At 42.1% G+C, this 21,054-nt stretch overlaps 1 protein-coding gene across 1 annotated transcript in view; it reads left to right on the forward strand.

The window, feature by feature from the left end:
• The window catches only part of gask1a (golgi associated kinase 1A), a 66,713-nt gene that overhangs the window by 24,911 nt on the left and 20,748 nt on the right, over positions 1-21,054 (forward strand). The window contains exons 2-3 of the mRNA XM_051956416.1: positions 968-2,095; positions 6,109-6,546. Coding sequence (XP_051812376.1) covers positions 968-2,095; positions 6,109-6,546 — 1,566 coding nt within the window. The remainder of the gene's footprint in view (positions 1-967; positions 2,096-6,108; positions 6,547-21,054) is intronic.

A 21,054-nucleotide genomic window follows, 5' to 3' on the forward strand; every position in this document is an offset into this window, starting at 1 on the left:
AGTGAAAGGAAGCTTCTTATTGGGATAGGTGGTCTATGCTTCCTCTCTTACTGCTAATCTTTCCACTGGTAGGCCACCCTGTCTGCACAGGAGCTGCCAGTCTTTTCTGAAACAATTTTTTTTTTGTAGTTTTAACTCAGACAGCTCTCCTGTCACACAGGATACATGTTGCTATAGAGTCTTTTTGTAGCACAAAATGCAACAATACATCATTGTAGTCTCTATTTTAGTTTTTTTTATTTGAATGTTAGCTTCATAGGGTTTTGCTACCTCTGTTTAAAGGCATCACATGGAAGGAGTGAAGAATACAGAAAATATAGAGCCAGCAATTTGAATTTGTGCAGTAAAATCACTTTTATACAGCCTTCAGTAAGAGTACAGTAAGCTGTATTTGAGCAGTGGCAGTGTATTGTGTGAAATATGGCTTTTCCCTCTTGCTGTGCAGTGTGTGCAGACAGCAGCACTGAATTATGGGCATGTCACAATCGTATTGGTCTCAGATGGATAAGTCCAATTCTGCTGTAAGCTACTGGAAACACACAGCCGAGTGACACAAGCTTTATACTCTGCTGCTTCCATATTCAGACTTGTGCAACACAAACAGGATGCTTTAGCTCTGATCACTCTTTGTTTTTAAATTCATGATTTTTTTCTCTCATTTTCATTTTAGTCAGTTAAATGGTGACTCAAAGGTCATACATCAGTACTGTGTTCTGCCCAGAACTCAACTGAATAATGTGCCAAAATCACAATATGCTTTTCTACTGATTTTCACTCCCAGAGTGTGAATCACATTTGCTTTCCACATGCCAGGAGCCCAGAGATCTCAGTACAGCCTTTGGGTAACCCCACAGGAATCTGAGTGCTCTGTTTAGTGCAAATGCTATCTTTGAAATTTATGATCCCCTCGGTTGTAATCATGGTTCTGTTGGTCTCCCTCTAACTTGTACTTTGTTTTTCCGTGCAGGTCTGGCGAGTGTGGTCAAAACTCTGCTTTGGTCAAAAATGGATCCTCCTCATTTCCCCTCTCTTCCTACTCTTCCTCATGGTATTCGTGATGACAGTCACTCTTCCCCTACCTCTTCCGCCTGCTGACATTGACCGGCGGTCATCCCGAGCGCTGAGCTCTGCAGTAGGGTTCAGATCCAAGCCCAGGATTGTGGAGGCCCCTCCAGTCGCTGCCTTCCAGTATCCATTCAGTCACATCCACAGCGGTGCCTGGAGAACCAGCACCGCAAAAGAGAGGTTTAAACATTTAGTGCCATCTAAACCTTTTGGGGACGCTGCTGGCAGTGACAAAAACAGCATCAAGGAAAGAAATCACACTGGTAAACACAGAAATAAACTGAAAAGCAAAGGCATCCCCTCCAAAAGAAAAGACGCCATCCAGCCAACCAGAAATCACCATCCCAATTCCCCAGAGTTTACAGTCAACAGACCAGAGTCAAAGCATAGAATTAAGCCGAGCAACCACAGTGCTGTGGTAAAGCACACTGCACAGACTTACATTTATCTAGAAAGAAGTAAATCCACACCAGCACATATTCCTGCTCTAGCACATACAATAATAAGGGACAGAAGAATTGCAGGCCAACAGGCAGGAGGATGGGATGATAGACAAACAAACGTGAATGCATACATGGATAAACATGGCAGCCATACAAGTACAAAGCCAGCAGAACACCACCAGGAAAAACACAGAGAAGAAATAAAACACTCTGGGAAATCTGATCAACTAGATAAGGAGCAGCAGGCTGTGAAAAAGACCCCCAAGGAGCTCAGACAACACCATAATCTCTTCGAGGATCCCTCTAAAGCCATGAAGAATCCTGAAGAAAAGGCTGAGTCCAAGCCTAAGGAATCCATAAAGAAAGATGACAGTGGCTGGTGCCGGAGCTTTAAAGAGCAGGACTTTGCAGACAGTGACCACAGGAGGATCCGAGTTAGTACAAATCTGCAGCCTCTCACCTGGTTCAGCAAAGATGACATCCAGAAGATGGAGCTCCTTGCTGGGGGTCAGGTGGTCAGCAAGGCCAGGGTGCCAGCGCATGGACAGGTGCTACAAGTGGTGCTGGATCCTCCAGCACACCAGCAGGTACGCTGTTTGACTCATTTTGATTTCAAGTTGGGAAGAACCTTCAGAATTTTGGAAAGCAAAACTGGCAACCACATACAGTGACCATTAGCTCCATGTTGAACCACCGTTAGTCATTATTACAGCTGTCACATGTCAGAAGTCAGCTAAATTCCCTAAATGTTTGCTTATGAATTATCTCCAAATATATACACTGACCAGGCATAACATTATGACCACCTGTTTAATATTGTGTTTGTCCTTTTTGCTGCCTAAACAGTCCTGACCCGTCAAGGCCTGGACTCCACTAGACCCCTGAGGGTGTGCTGTGGTATCTGGCACCAAGATAGGAACACATCCTTTAAGTCCTGGAAGTTGTGAGGTGGGGCCTCCATGGATCAGACTTGTTCGTCCAACACATCCCACAGATGCTGGATTAGATTGAGATCTGGGGAATTTGGAGGCCAAGTCAACACCTCAAACTCATTGTTGTGCTCCTCAAACCATTCCTGAACCATTTTTATGTTGTGGCATGGTGCATTATCCAACTGATAGGGGCCACAGCCATCAGGGAATGCCATTTCCATGAAAGGGTGTACGTCAGGGGTGTCAAACATATGGCCCGCTGGCCTAAACCAGCCTGCCAGAGGGTCCAATCCCGCCCACAGGTCGACTTTGCAAAGTGTAAAAATTACAAAGAAGACATCAACTCCAAATTGTACATTTGTTAAATCAGAAATTTAAAATAATTTCTAGACCTTGACAAGTTGTTTTGATCATACAGTTAAAAACTACATTGTTCAGTTCCAGATACCTGACTGAATGTTTTGTGCTTTTGTAGATACTCTTTGATCTGTAAGGTGTAGTGCACATGTGTAAATGATAAACTGAGGCATAACATTGTTGAAACTTTTCTTAGGAAATTTCAGGATGTTCATGATGTTTTGTAAAAGATAGTGCCTTACATGTGAACTTTTTCAGTGTACTTTTATGCACTAAAACAAGGGGAAATTTTGGAGTTTTCATTATTTATAGGCTGGTATGCTCTGATTTTATTGGTCACTTAAGATCAAATTGGGCTGAATGTGAGTGAGATTTTCAGTGTTATTCACTTCACCTGTCAGTGGTTACAATGTTATGCCCGATCGGTGTATAATCCATGCAGGTGAGTTAAATTGTAAACTTCGTGCTAATCGCCTCACCATGGTACTGCCCCTTGGAATTCAGCATGTTTGCCATATTTTTTAAAGAGCTCAAAAATCAAGATGCTACACCAGCTGTAAGTAGATTTTTAAGGGATACAAGCCACAACTGTTTTTCACATCAGGCATTGATATTTCACACTAACTTGGAATCTCATGTTACATTTGCATAGAGTGTGGTGGTACTCATGCAGTTTGATGTCAGCTAAGCCCTTTTCAGACATAGGAAATGTAACATTGCTGACTTACTCATTCTTTATTCAGGCATAGGTCACTTTAATGTTTGTGTTCCTCACAGATTCATTATACACATACACATACACACAAGGACATCTGCTCAAACACTCACCCGTCATAGTGGTATGTGAAAATCAGATGTTTTGATCTGACAGAAATACTGCTGCAGAGGGAAAGAAAGAAATCCAGAAGTTTAAAGTGCAGGTTTGATGGAACATTGATTGAGGACAATAAAGAACCCAAAAATGAAGGCAGAGAATGACAATTATTCTTATTCTTATTGTTTCGGTCTGGAACAGGTGCACGATACATATCACAAACACAATTATCCATGGTATAATTGTGTTTGTGATAAGTAAAGGTCTTGAGTCTTGAATCTTGAAACAAGCTCCCCGCTGCAAAGCCTCTGCAGTAACATACTGCACAGATGTGGAAGGAGGACGTGCGTGCTGTGTGTTAAAGTAGAAGTGTTAAAGTGTTACAGTAACCTCTCCACTAAGTCAACTGTTTCCAGCCAAAGCTATAAGTTACACACACAAGTTACTTCCTCACTAAGTTGACAGCAGGTAACCGAAGTTTCCATAAAAACAAAAAACAAACACGCAAGCAGCAGGCTCATCAGCTGAGATGACTGACTGGTCGCTGGGGTTCTGGAGCGCTCAAGCTACAGCTGGGCCTACACAGACCATCTCCCCACACAGTGGATTCAAAAATCCACTACAGAAGCAAGATGGCACACTATCACCAGAGGCCATAACTACATCAGTACATCAGCATCATCTTGTGCATGACTATTTGTAAATGCCTAAACATGCAGATGAGACCTGCTATGTTGAATAATAGGTTAATGTTACGAGGTCCAACTGAGAAAATGCTGTTGGAACTTCTATCCAAAAGTGACCAGGGTGGTCTGTCAGACATTCAGATGCAGTCTGATTGACAGAAAGGAGCAGAGATATTTCTGAGAGATGTGTTTAGCCCTTATTAACTGAACTGATGATAAATTTCTTACATCTGAAAGAAGTTGCTACTATTTTAGGTGGCGACCCAAAAAGCTCAATGACAATGAAACAACCACTCTGTTAGGCAGTTATATGTTCTCCTAGAAGATACAAGTGTATGCAGCAGAGTTAGGGAGGCTTAGAGGTTTCTTACCCAAATGGACATTAATAAAATACATTATTTAAGTATGCAAAAACAATAAAATGTTAACATTCACATTAAAGATGTAATTCAATGATGTTGGCTAAGATTATAGTATTACCTATTAGTCCATACTGAGTTCAGTGTTGCACTTGGGTTATTGGAAATCACCTGCCAGTGGAGACATGAAGACTAAGGCTGGTGATATCCCACGAAAAGATGAAAACCAACAATGTCTCTGTATTGGATGTGTGTGGGTGTATCAGATATGTGACCGCTCTGCTGTAGAGCTCTAATATTGACTAAACAACTAAAACACACACACACACACACACACACACACACACACACACACACACACACACACACACACACACACACACACACACACACACACACACACACACACACACTGTAGTTCATTCTGATTAAGTCCAACATATGCAGTCATTAGAAAAGCTCAGGTATTTTATATATTATATGGAGTCACAGCTATACAATGATATTGTAACACAGACAAATGTTAATGCAGAATTGGTGTTTTCTGTGTTCACAACACAGGAACATTCTCTGGGTCTGCTGACAGATTTTCAGACTGCATGGAAGAAAAGGGAAATATACAGTAACTTTGAAATGGTCAGCAACAATGTTAAATACGTTTAATCTGTCAGTTAATGAGCTTAAAAGATTTGACACTTTACAGTAGCAGAGCTGTAGCACCATTTGTGCTCCAGTTGCATGAAGTCCTCAAAAGCTGGAACCTTGCCAGCAAGTTGATTTCTCGCGATATTTGTGAGTTCACAAATCTCTCAAGAAACCATCTTGCTCCGCTCCCGCATTCACTGTTCGTACAGAACCAAGTTGGCACGGGCCAATCACGCAGCAGTATTCGTGTGTGGGGCAGGATATCCGGGTGTGAAGACGACACCAAGTGCCAGTAGATCAAAACAAACATGGCAACGGAGGACAACGATCGTGTAGATGCTGCTATTAAGTCAGTTTTAGCTGAATCTCCTATCGCTTCTTTGAAGGAAGAACGAGAGGCGCTTTGCGCATTTCTGGATGGTAAAGATGTTTGTGCTTTTTTACCTACGGGTTTTGGTAAGAGTTTAATCTACCAATTGGCTCCGCTCGTTGTGAAGATCCCGCGATTGGCTAAAAACAAACCTGTCAGAGGCGGGACATACTGTTGCATTGTCCAATCCGTGCCTCTTTCCTCCGAACGGATTTACATGGAGCGGTCCCAGATTGATATTGTGGAGTACTATCAAGTACTACACAATTATTAATCTGGCTATTGCCAGGTTACAAAAGCTGCCCTCTGTGTAGAAGATGTGGACATGGTGTTTTTAATTATAGACTGGATAAAAAGTTGTCATTTCATTGTTTAAGACACGTTAACGTCTCATAAATGAACTCAAAATCATCTGAATTTCCATCTGTTCATCACAGCAGCCATCACTGATGAGAGATTTACATCAGCACGGTGCTGGACAAAGACTTCAAACTACCCACAGCGAACGCTGCCAGCATGGACACTGCTCCCTCATCAAACGCACAGATGACTGGTTTGAGGTGTTCGCCTTCCACCTGGACAGGGTGCTTGGACTCAACAGAAGCCTCCCTGCAGTTCTGCGGAATTTCCACAGTGAAGTTCTGCCTTACCGGTACATCAGTGGCACCCCTAGACCTGCAGTGTGGTGGGACCCAGATATTCAGCACCTCGCTGAAAAGGACAATGACCAGAACTCAGTACAGCTCACCTGGGTTCAGTACCAGAAGCTGCTGCAGGCCCGCTGTGGGAGCCACACAGACCAGAGGTCCGCCCATTGTGTAGGAGTCCAGCACTCAGAATGGGGGAGACTGGCTCTCTTTGACTTCTTATTACAGGTAAGAGAAGTGATTTTTCTCATACTGTGGCTTTCTTCTGTGGGTGAGAGACATAACCATACACTCAAGTACTATAATCTTTTAATTATTGTAGAGGGAGAAATAAATGTTTTCCAGCACAGGAAGAGGTAATTGACTTAAGAACTGGTGGGAGGAAGGATTCCTACATAAAACAGCAAAGGGTGTGAGGCATTGGGCTGTTTTCCATTAGGAGAATTTTACAGTAAAATGCCTTCAGACATTTTCAACTGATCTGAGATGCAGCTTAATCTCTTTTTCTCTCTAATGTGCACTGTACTCTCTCACCAAGATGCACTCTGGCAACAAAATTCGGCACCAGTTGATTTAACATGAATCACTCCTTGGCATCAATGTAACTCAGCCAGTACCCTTAAAAGTATCACGTTTGTAAGAAAAAGACTCTGGATGACTGCTACAACTGGCAGCGCAAGAGTCACATGGTCAGAGAGGTAGTCAACATGCAACAGTTTACTGCCTGATGAGGACTGTGGTTGTTTTTTCCTTTCTTCAGATTGCATTTGTAAAAAAAAAAAAAAAGAAATTAAAGAAAGAAGAAAAGAGACAGGTTTATTAGTTTTTCAATTTTCTCTGTCGAGTTTTTGATATTAGCCGTTTTCTCCAAAGCAAGCAGACAAGTTGTAGAGCCTAGTAAAAACCATAGGCTGTATATAAAGTCTTTATATACAGTCTATGGCAAAAACTAGCTTACTGACACATTGGCCAGTTTTCCACCGCTGAGTCCCTCAAAGTAGCCTACTTGGTTGTGGGTCATTCCAGAGTTGGAGGACATTTTACGTGCCTCCCATCAAATGTCAAATAATCCATGCAGAAAATACTAAAACATGTAGTTGCTGAAATTAACTTGTCCTGAGACCAAATCTAAAAAAATCTAGGAGAAAATAATGTTTGAAAATCTTTTTAAAATAAGGCATTTTTCTCATTTCCCACCCCCTGATGACCAAATTGAATCTCAAATAAAACTGTTAAAATTCATTTTAAGCCTCCTTTTTGGTATCATTTATTTCATTGATGTCTCCTGTAATTGTGAGAAGATTTTTTTAATTAACATAATATTCTAAATAATAATTATTGTGAATGGAACATGTGTCCCACAACAACCCTGTTAGCACAACCTTTTTAGCTGGTAGAAGAAAACAGTGAATCACATGAAATGCAGGAATTAACATCACCAAGCAGTTTTCCTAAAGAATGGGCAGAGCAAAGCTATGTCCTCTTTTCTACTTGTCATATTTTTATAACATTGTCGGCCTTGATTGAATGTCTCACTCTACCTTATGCAACCCTGTTATGCATATTATCAGTTCTGTACAAATTCATTTTTCTTTTTCTTGATTTGTTTCCATCAGCCAGTTTGTCCTCTTGGTCAGCAGTAACAGCTAGCTAAATATCTAGCTTCTACTGCTGAGAAAAAGATCACATTAGCGTGGATTAGCAACCCTGTTACTGTGATTAGAGTAGGATTAGCAAACAACAAATAAAACATGGGATAAAAAAGATACCAATTATGTGTAAGCTGAGTCAATCAAGCCTTTGATAGTTGATTAACTTTTACTGATGAATATGTAGCAGAGTATTATAAAAGAGAAGGTCTGTTTTTCAAAAATCATTGAAGCCCAAATGTCCCCCAATTATGGAATATGACTCTTATTTACTAAACTGCAATTAGTATGCTAGCTGTCTAAGTTTCTAACTCCACAGTAAATTCAAAGGTATTCAGCTTCTGAAACAGAAAAAGGATAAAGGCAATGAAAAGACTTGTCCAATATTTGGATATTTGCTTCACAAAGTGCACAAAGCACATCGCTGTATAAACCTGTGCATTCATTTGCTCCTGAATGGGAAGGGAAGACACTGACTGAATGAGAACAATGCATGTCTGGTTTCTCACACTCAGACAGAACACACTCTAGATGTCCTTGCTGGTTGAGCTGTTTAGGTAGGCAATCAAAGATGTGAGATAAAATCCCATCATAACAATTAATTTCCTTTAAGCACAACATCTCCTGAACAGCTTCTTATGAGGATTAAAAGAGAGCAGCAGCATTTCAGCAATAAGGCATGTGACTGTAGAGATAATATACGGTAATAATATACCAACATGATGACTGGTTATTACATTCTACAGTCAGAAAAGCATCTACTTAACTGTGACCCAATAGACTGCATCTAATGGGCTGGGTTTAATGAAGAGCTGTGGTGGTGCTTATGTAAAATATGTATAACGTACAAAGCATCGATTATCTATAAATCTGTGCACACAAGGCTTTATGCTTACAGACATAAGGTAGCCTCTCAGTAGCCACTCATATCCTGAGCAAACTATTGAGTGTTTTAAGGAGATGGCAGACTGAAGAAATGAACAGTTATGACTATATTGAAGTACTGCAAATGTAAATTTTTTCTTCTTTTTCTTACATCTCTCTCATTCACTAACTGAAAGTGCAGTTCAAGCACGTAAAAAAGGTCAATATGGCTCAGCTATTTAAATGAGTCTGGTGATGTGGTCGTCGGTGTTTATTGCAGTGCTGGCAGTTTATAATATCACAGCTTTTGCACAGTTTTCCCGGTAACCAATAGTGGTAATTGTTGCATCCGTGTCTATTGGCAGTAATTCTGGTCAGCATATTCAAGGCCACTTGCCTAGTGTATCCCAGCATGCAGTGGGTGTGAAAACATCTGTAATTGCTCCTTCCACTGAGTACAGCGTGTTCTACCTTAAAACGTCTTGATTCCTCAAGAGAGAAAGATGCAAGCGAGATGCATATCAGAATCAGAAACAGCTTCAATGGCCAAGTACATACACAGCATGTTGTATTTTATTATATACACATAGAAGCTGGTTTTGGCTGTTGGTGTCACCCTAGGAATAAGGAAAGAGAATAATAAAAAAAAGTATAGAAAGAAGACGAGAAAGAAAGAAAAAATACACTACTCACAAGAAGTTAGCGATATTATTTACATGAGTGCTATTCCTATTTGGTCTGAATTTTATTGAAATAAGTAATAGTACCCTTTGATATTACTATTAATGAATGAGAAGAAGCACCATTTTCATTAGTGCCAATATTTATTACCACAACAATTTAGACAACAACAAAGACAGTCCCAAATAACTAAAATTGGCAGAGTCGGTAGCGGGTGTTTCCACCATTTGCCGCAATGACAAATTGACAGTGACGTCTCATGCTCCTAACTAGCCTCATGATGTTGTTCTGAGGTAATGCATTCCACTCCTCCACAAGTGCTAAACGCAGTTCTGCCAGGTCACGTGGGGGTACGAGCATCCAGTCGCTGCTGGTCCCAGACCTGCTCTATAGGGTTCAGGTCAGGGGCATTGCTGGCCATACCATATGAAGCACTCCAACTTCCTAAAGTGTAGCTGTGACAATTCTGGCACCATGTGGTGGAGCATTACCATCCATGAACAGAAAGTTGGGGGTGTGCTGGCAGAATTGGGGGATGATGATGGGTTCTATGATGTCTCTGAGGTGAGAATGTGCAGTGACTGAGCCATCTACAATCTACCTCCTCCGTCAAAGCGAATCCTGGGGACCATGTTGACCTCGGCGTATCGCTCACCCTGCCTTCTCCAGCAACGCTGATGACCATCATTTCTGTGCAAGGTGACCCGACACTCATCAGTTAACAGGACGGTAGACCACTGCTGCATTGTCAGGTCACATGGTATTGTGCCCACTGCAAACGGTCACAGTGGTGTAAAAATGGTAAATGGTTGTATTTATATAGCGCTTTTATCCAAAGCGCTTTTCATGATACGTCACATTCACCCATTCACACACTGATGGCGGAAGCTGCCATGCAAGGCGCTAACCACGACCCACCAGGAGCAATTAGGCATTCGGTGTCTTGCTCAGGGACACCTCAACATGAGCTCGACGGGCCGAGGATCGAACCGGCAACCTTCCAGTTACAAGACAGCCACTCTACCCACCGAGCCATGCCGCCCCAGTGTGTCTTGGTGTCAGTGGAGTCACCTGCAATGGTCGTCTGGCATTCAAGCCAAAGGGGTGGAGTCAGTTGTGAATGGTTTTTCTGGAAACCCTAGTACTCCTCACTTCTCGTAAACAGGCCTGCAGCTGTGTGGCAGTTGCATAACGGTGTCTGAGTGCATAGGTCCTTAGGTACTGGTCATCATTGCGGTCCATCATTTATGGGGCTCCACTCCTGGGTCTGTCACCAACACTGCCAGTAGTTCTAAGTTTTTCTACAAGTCTGCTGATGACACTCTGAGACACACCAAGTTCACGAGCAACATCTGACTGCCTGCTACCGACCTGAAGGCGCACTATGGCCAGCTAGCGCTGCTCGTCCGTTGCAGTTTTTTACAATTGCTTAAACACGATTTTGAAAACAGGGCTCGGAATTTCAAAACACTACACACAATTCAATCAATCAATCAATCAAACTTTATTTGTATAGCACTTTTCATACAAAATTTGTAGCACAAAGTGCTTTACATAGAAATAAAAGGACAAAATAAATTAAAAATGAGAAATACAACCACCCCTCCACCACCCACCAATCCACATACAGCAAACACACTCACTTACACACACACACACACACACATAAAAAGATATGTGGGACAGATTTTAACATAAAAACATAAAAAGAGGACTGAGGAAACGCCATCTGTCATTAAAAATGAGGGAACACTGGAGCTAAGACTAAAATAACAATAAAAATAAATAAAAATGAATAAATAAATAAATAAATAAGATCAAATGGTATTGATAAATAGGATTAGCTAAAAGCCAGACTAAAAAGGTAGGTCTTGAGTTTTCTTTTAAAAATATGAACAGTAGGTGCTGCCCTCAGGTCATCAGGTAGGCTGTTCCACAGACGGGGGCCGTAATAATAAAAAGAGGCTTAACCGTATGTTTTAGTTCTGACTTTAGGGACTATTAAAAGACCACTACCTGAAGACCTGAGGGCTCTACTGGGTTCATAGGGTAAAAGCAAATTGGATAAATAAAAAGGAGCAAGACCATTTAAAGACTTAAAAACTAGTAAAAGAATCTTAAAATCAATTCTAAAAGATATAGGCAGCCAATGCAGAGACTTTAAAATCGGGGTAATGTGAGCTCTCCTTCTGGTCTTCGTCAGCATGCGTGCAGCTGAATTTTGCAGCAGCTGTAGCTGTGAAATGTTCTTTTTTGGAAGACCAGAAAGAAGAGCATTGCAATAGTCAATTCTACACGTAATAAAAGCGTGAATAAGAGTCTCTGCATTGGCCTGAGAGAGAAACTGGTGCACTCTGGAGATGTTCTTTAAATGATAAAATGATTTTTTCGTAATATCTCTGATGTGCAGGTCAAAGCTAAGGTCTGAATCAAATAAAACTCCAAGATTTTTGACCTGCTGACATGGATTAAAAGACAGTGCTCGGAGTTTGCTCTCCAGTTTCTCTCTCTGTGGACCTGTACCAATGACTGAAACCTGGGTTTTGTCCTGGTTGAGCTGAAGAAAGTTGTCTGTCATCCAAGACCTGACATCTAAAATACAATTAAAAAGGGCATCGATGGGCCCTGAGTCATCAGGAGACACAGCGATGTAAAGTTGCGTGTCATCAGCATAGCTATGAAAGTTGATGCCGTGTCTCCTGATGACATCACCTAAAGGCAACATATAAATATTAAAAAGTGTGGGACCTAAAATTGAACCCTGGGGGATCCCACAGTTAACATTATAGAGTCCTGACTGGCATTCCCCCATGTTCACATAAAACTTTCTGTCAGTGAGATATGATTTAAACCAATTAAAAACCGTACCAGAGATTCCAATAAAGCCAGTGAGTCTACAGCCATGGCCATAAGTTTGGACACAAGTACCATGACGCTTGTGAATCTCAGAAAATACCACAAAATTGTCACTTACAATATAAATACCAGTCATAGCCATCAACCAAAATGAAATAGTATTTAATTTTGGTTGATGCTCCCAGCCCTATAGGAATGGCTAGTGTGACGTCACGGACCACTTCCGTGTCCTACGCCGCGGCGCACCGAATGAAAACACAATGGCAGTAGTGAAAGAACCGGTCACCTTTTTCACTGTGACATCTTATTTTGCGGATTTTCCGAAGTCGGTAAAGCGAGGTCTTAACTCTTACAACTCAAACAGAGTTGTAAATGTTAGTGTGCTGGCAGGTGGTTTTAAAGGGAAAGTGCAGGCGTCAATGAAAAAGAAAACTTACAGTGTTGAAGTAAGCTAACAAACACAGGATGTCAGAAATAAAGCGAGCTTTATCATCTGTGTGAGGTTAAATGTTGTTTATTTGGCTTTGTTAGAGTTGTTATGTTAGATTAGAAAATTTTGAGTTAACTCAAGAAATGTCTATCATGCTCAGTTTGACAGCTCACATGGCAGCACCCTCGAGCGCTAACTTGTGCGGGGAGCACATGGCTAATTTGCATATGTAAATAACTATGCATCTCTTTACACTAATCATGAATCCATAACAGTTAAAATAATCTTAGACAAACATTTTTAGCAAGTCAGTCCAAGGATTGGACTCAATTAAATCCAAGTCACATAGACCCATATCCTAGTCAAGTCGAGTATTTTGGGCAGATTGGTCAAGCAAGTCCAAGTCCCCAAAACTAGGACAAAAGTCTCCCTCGGCAGACTTTATTCTTATAAATTAAAAGTATAAACTTATTATCAGAGACTTTAATCTTGACCACTTTTAGTTTCTTTTGTAATGTGGCCCAAACACTCCTCGTAACACAAAAAGATAACATGATTCAAGCGGCTAATACTAGCTAGCGCACATTAGCTCCCGGCGCTAAATGTATTTTCTAAGATTAGAAATCCGATTTACCTTATCAGTGTCAGCCATCTTCTCTTCTCCTTTTCATCCAGAGGAAAGCGGTAGAAAGATATCGTTTTATTTACATCATTTCTATTGTTGCAACACGGGACACAACACAGCACCATTATATCGTTGGTTTGGTAGGACACGGAAGTGACGTTTTTGGACACGATGATGTAGTTACTAGCCATCCCCATTAAGGTGCAGCCCGTCTGCCCCGAACAGATGAGCCCTGTCCCAAAAGCTGTTAAAATTGTCTATGAAGCCCAGACCCAGGCTCAGCAACCTGCTGAATCTCCCCAGTCCTCTGCCACAGGTGGGGGTGGGGCCGGAGATGAAGGCTTGGAGATGGAGCTGTCTGATGATGCTGAACAGATGGAGAAAGTCCTGTTTTAAAATTTCCGACTGCTGTTTGGAGATGTCGTTGGTGCCTGCATGGATCAGGACTGTGCCAGCCTCGGGATGTGCCTGCACAATACCTGGGATTTTGTCTGCGATGTCGAGGACAGTGGCACCAGAGAAGGACAAGGTGAGAGCACCTCTCACCCGAATGTTCCTCAGGATGGAGTCTCCAACGATGAGGGTCCTCGGAGCCGTCCGCTGGTGAGGGCGCTTGGCCGTCTCCTCGGATGAGCGGCCAAGTGGAGACCGTAGAGGGGGGCGGAGGGGCGACACCACCGGATGGCTCGCGCGGGCTGAGCCTCTCCTCTTCACGGCCTCTCTCAGCAGCTTGCGGCGGGCCGAGGAAGCCGACTTGGCGGCCTCAGGTGGGTGACGAGAAGCGTGCGCCTCCAGAGGGGGGAACTCCTGCATGCTGAGGATGTCGAACCTGTTGGTCAGTGGAAGCTCTGAGGGCGAGGAAAAAGCCGTGTCCCACTGCGCAGTCCCCCCCTGAGAAGTGTTCGTGCCTCCGCTGACATGCCCTCACCGGCCCGACACCCCGCACCGCACTGGGTCCAGGGCGGGGGGTGAAATGGAAGGAGGCAGGTGGGGAGGCCCATGCCGGTGGATGATGAGCAGATGCCCCCCTTTTGCTGCGGTAATCCACTGCAATCCATGTTTCCGTGTGATGGAGTGGAGCTCACGGGGGCCTTGGGTTTAGCCCCGAGCCGGAGCCAGTGATCACCCGGAGATGAGAGTCGAGATGGAGGCCTGGCGGCAACGGCAGTGGGGGCCGGAGGCCTGGCTGGAACAGTAGCAGGAGCCAGGCGAGGTGGAGACGCGGTGGCCGGTAAGGCGGCAACGTAGGGGGCCGTGTCATCCAGGCCATCGGCGCTGGTGGTGGCTGGACCGGGGCTGAGTACGATTGTATCCAGTTACCTTTCAGCATCCTGGATTTTGTAAAGAGTGGATATTCTTTGCTCCAATTCCAGTATTTTCCTGCTGAGGCCGGCACAGCTTTCGCAGCTGGATGGCGAGGTAAGGGGTGCCATGTTGAACAACACCGCTTTTTAAAGTGATTTCCGAACCGTCTGAAAGCAGATCAAGTCCAGAAAAAAAAAAAACACAAACCGTCCTGATTAAAATCCAGCAGGCGAATCGATCAACTGCTGACAGTCAGTAATGGCGGCGGTCCGAAGTATTTATCCGTATCTTATTTATCCGTAATTAACACAACCACACACACAATATGGAAAACACTTCAGATCCTGTGCAAAATGAAACACTATTGTAAAAACTATATACACATTTATAAAAACCATACTATGTTACCATATGAAACACACACATTTCATAAGGCTTAGTTCTGTTTCAACCAGTTACACACTGCTGTGTTTAACTTAAAACACTTTTGGCAGGTCTACCTCTGGTATCCCAATCTCAGTTCTACCTTTGGCAATTCTACCTCTGGACCTCTCAGTGAATAGATTACTGTAAGTGAAGTACACAGAGAAAGTGCAAATATACAACATAGTAAATTCAAACACATCAGAAGATCAATGCTGCAGACTTTTGAAAATATGATTTAATTTTCTTCATATAACCACTTTCAGTCAACATAGACAATCACAAGAAAACATATCCCAACACTGTAAACCCACAAAATAGACAAAAAATACTGTACTACCAGTACAGGTTAAAAATATGTAAAGAAAATGAAGAAAACAAAAAGAAATCTGAGTAAAACAAATTAAATACTAAACATCTCTTCGCCTAGCTGGATCTGGCCAGAGAATTTCATCTACATCACAGGCAATATCTTCGCTGGCAAGACAACGTGGGAAGAACCGTCTTGAATGACGGATCCATCCTTGCACAGCTGCAGCGTCAGTTTGGTCACAAGCCTCTTCCATGGCCTGAATGAGGGGCATCTGAGTCTGGGGCCGGAGATCATAAACTTTCCACCGCCATGCCGAGAAAAATTCTTCGATGGGGTTTAGAAATGGAGAGTATGGTGGAAGGTATAGGACTGTAAACAGTGGATGGTGCTGAAACCAGTTCTGGACCAGAGCAGAGTGGTGGAATGACACATTGTCCCAGATGACAATGTAGTGGATCTGGTGCATTTGGTTATTTACTGGGAGGAGGTTGTGCAATCTGTCCAAAAATCTGATAATTTGATCTGTGTTGTAAGGGCCCATATTAGCATGACGGTGGAGGACCCCATTCAGGGAAATGGCTGCGCAAAGGGTGATGTTACCCCCATGTTGCCCTTGGACATTAATTATAGCCCTGTGGCCAATGATGTTTCTGCCTCTCCTTCTGACTTTACTGAGGCTGAACCCTGCCTCATCGATGTAAATAAATTCATGTGGGATTTCCTCAGCATCCATCTGTAAAACTCTCTGAAATACAGTGAAAGACAAGATTGTGTAGTTCAGCATAGGTCTATTATGCAGTAAATTTACATGTAAAAATGATTACGTGTGCAGTATGTAACATCACAATGTTAAAGTGAACAATACATACCTCCACATACTCATGCCGCAGCTGTTTGATCCTCTCTGAATTCCTCTCAAAAGGTACTCGATACAGTTGTTTCATGTGAACTTGATGTTTTTTCAGGATGCGTGCTATTGTTGTCAGAGAGACCTGATAGACATTATTGAAAATGGTGTTGTCACTGATAATTTTGGCTTGAAGTTCTCTGAGCCTAACGGTGTTATTGGCCAAAACCATGTTTATGATTTCTGTCTCCTGCTCTGGTGTGAGTATAGGTCCCCTTCCTCCTTGTCGTTCTCGGCCCTCAATCCTATGTAGAAAAAAAATACATGTAAGCTATTGTAAAATGACACAGGAAGAGGTATCAAAAGTGCCGATATGGTGCATACAATACAGCAAGCAGCTGATTACTGTAACTGTTGACAACTTTTTTTTTTTTTTACCTGTTTTCTAGTGGAAATGTCCTTATAACAGATGCCACTGTAAATCTGCTAAGATTTGGCTGAACTCTTAGTCCAGCTTCCCTCAGCGTCAATCCATGATTCACGACGTGATCAACTAGTGTTGCTCGAATCTCATTAGACAAATTTGGTCCTCTTCTCCTTTGAGGGTGTTCTCCTCCTGCTTCAGGTCTTCCTCTTCCTCTTCCTCGACCTCTGCCTCTACCTCCTGCTCGTCCTCCACAGATTCCCCCTCTCATCCTCATTCGTCTTCCTCTGGCTCCTTCCATTTTGGTGGAAAGCAGGGGGACTCACCTGTTGCATTTTTATAGTGCTCAAACCTGATTGGTGTGTCTACAATAAAGCAATCATGTGTTTGCACACCTGATGTGGGTGTTTAACCAAATGGCTCATGGGTGTGGTGATTTGTCCATCAGTGCTGTGGAATTGCAAGGAAGTGACATCATGATATACGTCTGTGTCTAATGTATACAAGTGTGTTTAGTGTTTTGCAAATGACTGTGTGTATTGTTCTGCAAAAAGTGTGAGGCTGACTTTGTGTTTATAGTGGTGAAAATCTGGTCCTGTGTTTTGCTCCTTGAGTGTAAGGTATTGATAATTATGTGATTCTTTTGTTTTTAGTGTTTATGCAATCATGAAAAACTGTAAGTGACGTCATGTGTTCATGGCTGCTTGAATGATGAACTGGGAATGACTTACTGACAATACCAGCTTTTTATACCCCCAGAATGTTGAAATTGATGCCACATTGAAAAGGGTTGTCTTTTTGTATGTTTTGGTATTGGCCCCAATATGTAAGGCGCCCTGTACACAGTGAGACCATTACAGGAAAACACAAAATGAGGTGTACCTAGCACCCTAATACAATTGCCTCCCTATCCCCAAAATCACTGAAGTGAAACAATCACCTTATGTATGAAATCCACTGAGGACCTCACAACATCCCTAACTTATTGTGAGTAGTGTAGTTGTCATAAAAATAAATTTAAAACAACATACACAGATATTTCTGAAGCTAGAAAGGAATATATAAACACAGTAGTGCAAAATGCTAATTGCTAGAGTGATAATACAGTGCAGAAAGCAGAGAATGCTGTTCTTAGTGCAGAAAGTACTCTACATATCCACTGGTATATTGTGTATTGTGCAGATGTAGAGGAATAGCTCAGGTGTTTATTAGGGTGATGGCTGTGGGGAAGAAGCTGTTCTTGTGTCTCGTGGTTTTTGTGAACATGACTCTGTAGCGCCTGCCAGAGGGGAGGGGGGAGAACACTGAGGGGTGAGTGGGGTCTCTGATGATGTACCCTCTTCTTGGTTCTAGTGTTGAACAGTTCCTGGATGGAGGTCAGGGAGGCTCCAGTGATGTTCAGTGTGTAGTCTGTTTCTGTCCTGCTGTGTGGCTGATCCAAACCACACAGTGACGGATTGGATGACATGGGTACATTTGTACATTTTGAAGATGTATGTTTTACTATAATTAATACTGTGTTGTATTTGATTGATGAAATATTTTTTACATCAAACTTTAGTTCAATATCCAATGTATAACAGATCTGAAACATCAAACCACAAGGAGCATGGCATAAATTTCTAAAACCCTTGACGGTTTAAACCCTGGGCCAAATGCACTGTGAAACATGTTCTGTATTGCAGCCTAAATATATTGTTTCTAACTACAATTGTAATTTCTAATTGATTAATTGTGTAGCCCTAATTGAAGCAGAAATGTTGTGTTAATTGTTCAGATGTGTAATAGAAGTAAATAGAAACTAGTTACAATTCATAACATTAATGTTGATTGCATTCCATTTCGGTGAAGCGGTTCAAGAGTCCTGGTATTATGTAAAGTGTGTTAGCCCACTGGCATGAGAGCAGATTCAGTGTTTCCTGCTTTAATATGTCAGATAGACTAATCTGATAAAAGGTCTCATAATGCATGTTAAGTAGATGATTGTGGTTTATGATTTATGGTAATGGCCAGTTTCCAGGTAGATTAAAGGTCCCATAGGATATCCCTTTTTAACAAAGAAAGTCAAGTCTCACATGTCCCCTGAAAGTGCACTTCAAACTTCAGGTCAAAATACAGCACAGATCATTCACTCTCACTAGTCTTTAGTACCTGGTGTTAGCTTTGTTCCAAGCGGGCTGTTTTAGTATCTGTAGCTTTAAATCCAACCCAGCTGCTACTTCCTACACTTTTCAGGGAGAGGACAGAGACACACTTTCTGATGTGTGAAGAATAAAATAATGAAGGGGCAGGGCACAAAATTGTTTCCCAACACGATGAAAAACTGGATTTTGCACAATATGGCCCCTTTAAATAGTTCCACCATTTAATGCTTTAGTTAGGCCTTTTCTGCTGAGAACTTTACTAACCTGTAGCTGGACATCCAGCACGTCTCCCAGGTTCTGATTTAGTTCCACTGTCCAGATGTTTTTGGGTGGAGTGCGTGGGAACTTGCAGGGTTAACACCATAACTGGTCAAGCAGCTGTTGCTCATGATTCAAACAGCTGTATCATCATGTGCTGATCAATACAGTATATTGATGCTTTCATTTCTGTTCCAGGACTTTAATATTCAAAGATTCATATCGGAACTCATAATTTGGAGTGTGTGGGTATTTTATCATCAACATGGGACAAGGTAGAAAGTAAATATACTACCAGCAAGATCTTAACTAAACCATGGGCAGCTGATAGGAACTAAGTCTCATTCTGCCTGTCATAGTCACACGTCACATCTACTGTTCTATAAATGCATGATCCATTGAAGCCGGTCTGAAGAGGAGAAGAAAGGTGCTGCTAGGGTGAGAGGCTCTGATGCTGTGGTGGTTGCGTCATTTACCCAGAAGCATGCAGATTCCAAAATCAGCGCCGACATTTGATGCTGGCAGTAACATCTCACCAGCTAGTTGTGTCCTTGTGATGAAAAGAGACTCCACAGCTTTTTTGGGGATCCAGGCGCAGCATCCAATAGATCTTAAGCGTCTGTCTTTGAGCAAAATAGCCTCTTTCACTTCCAGATGTTTTACTATTTTATCTGTCTTTCCTCAGCATTTTTAACAAGATTTAGAAAAAAACTAAACACTAAGGCTGCCAGGCTTAGTTCCCCAGAGAAAACACACAAATCTCAGCTGTGTTTGTTTGACAAGAGGCAATCTGCACTGTAATGTTCCTGCATACAGCCAGGATCCACGCTGCATATGATACACAATATACACATAATGCAGCTATAATGCTGAAAAACTGATGTGCAAAATATGCTTGTGTCTTGCTGTAGTCTGTTACTAGAATTTGAATAAAGATCACCAGAATTTGCAAGGACAGCTACATTACCATATTTCAGAATAGACTGTACCACTAGCAATTTCTTGATGGTGCATGTTTAACTCCAGTTGATTATCCTGAATAAATTCTGAGGTCATATCACAGACAACTCAAAGAATAATGAATAGAAACTGGCTTCGTGAAGACTCTTTCTTGGCGGCATAGTCCATATGGATTCGTTCCTGACGTGAATACTTTTGTCAGAGTGCAATTAGACATCATATAATTAATTTTGGGCTGATGAAAAAGGTAGAGGGCAAAACTGACAGGCTTATTTCTACATAATGGCTCAGCTTAATGACCGCATACCAGAAGTGTGTGTGTGCATTTTTGCTTGTGTGCACAAGACTGTGTTGAGGGTAGTGGTGTCTCACTGGCTGTGTGTATGGATGTGGTGCCGTCAGTTCAATTAAAAATCCAATACTGCTCTGGGTCTGGATATTAGTGTGCCTCCTTTCCCCCCTCTCTTTCTCTTTGTGTGTGTATGTGTGTGTGTGTGTGCATGTGTGTGTGTAGCTTGTTCATGAGGTGTCAGCCGCTAATGATGCTGCCAGAGCTGTTGTTTCAGGATTAAAAGATATGCAAGTATTACAGATAGATAGATAGATTGATAGATAGATAGAGCTCAGTTTGGTATGTCAGTTCCAACAGAATTTTAAAAATATTGAGGATAGATGGAATTATATCATGCCATTAATATGTGAAAGTCAACTCAGTCGATTCCTGACACACACACACACACTGTAGACTTGAGAAGAAAAAAAATGAAAATCTTTCATGTCAAACAAGTAGCTTTCTTGGGGCGGGAATTAATGGAACGCAGACTCCAGTTTCTTAGTTCAGTGCTTGTGTAAAACATGCTTTTTTTAGAACAGGTTGATTGCTTGGCCTCTGGTATTGCTGCTTGACAACTGAATAACAATGCGGGATTGCGCACGGTGTAATGTTGCGATACCTTA

The sequence above is a fragment of the Acanthochromis polyacanthus genome, chromosome 12 (genome assembly GCF_021347895.1).
Source record: "Acanthochromis polyacanthus isolate Apoly-LR-REF ecotype Palm Island chromosome 12, KAUST_Apoly_ChrSc, whole genome shotgun sequence".
In the NCBI taxonomy this organism is placed as follows: Eukaryota; Metazoa; Chordata; class Actinopteri; family Pomacentridae; genus Acanthochromis; species Acanthochromis polyacanthus.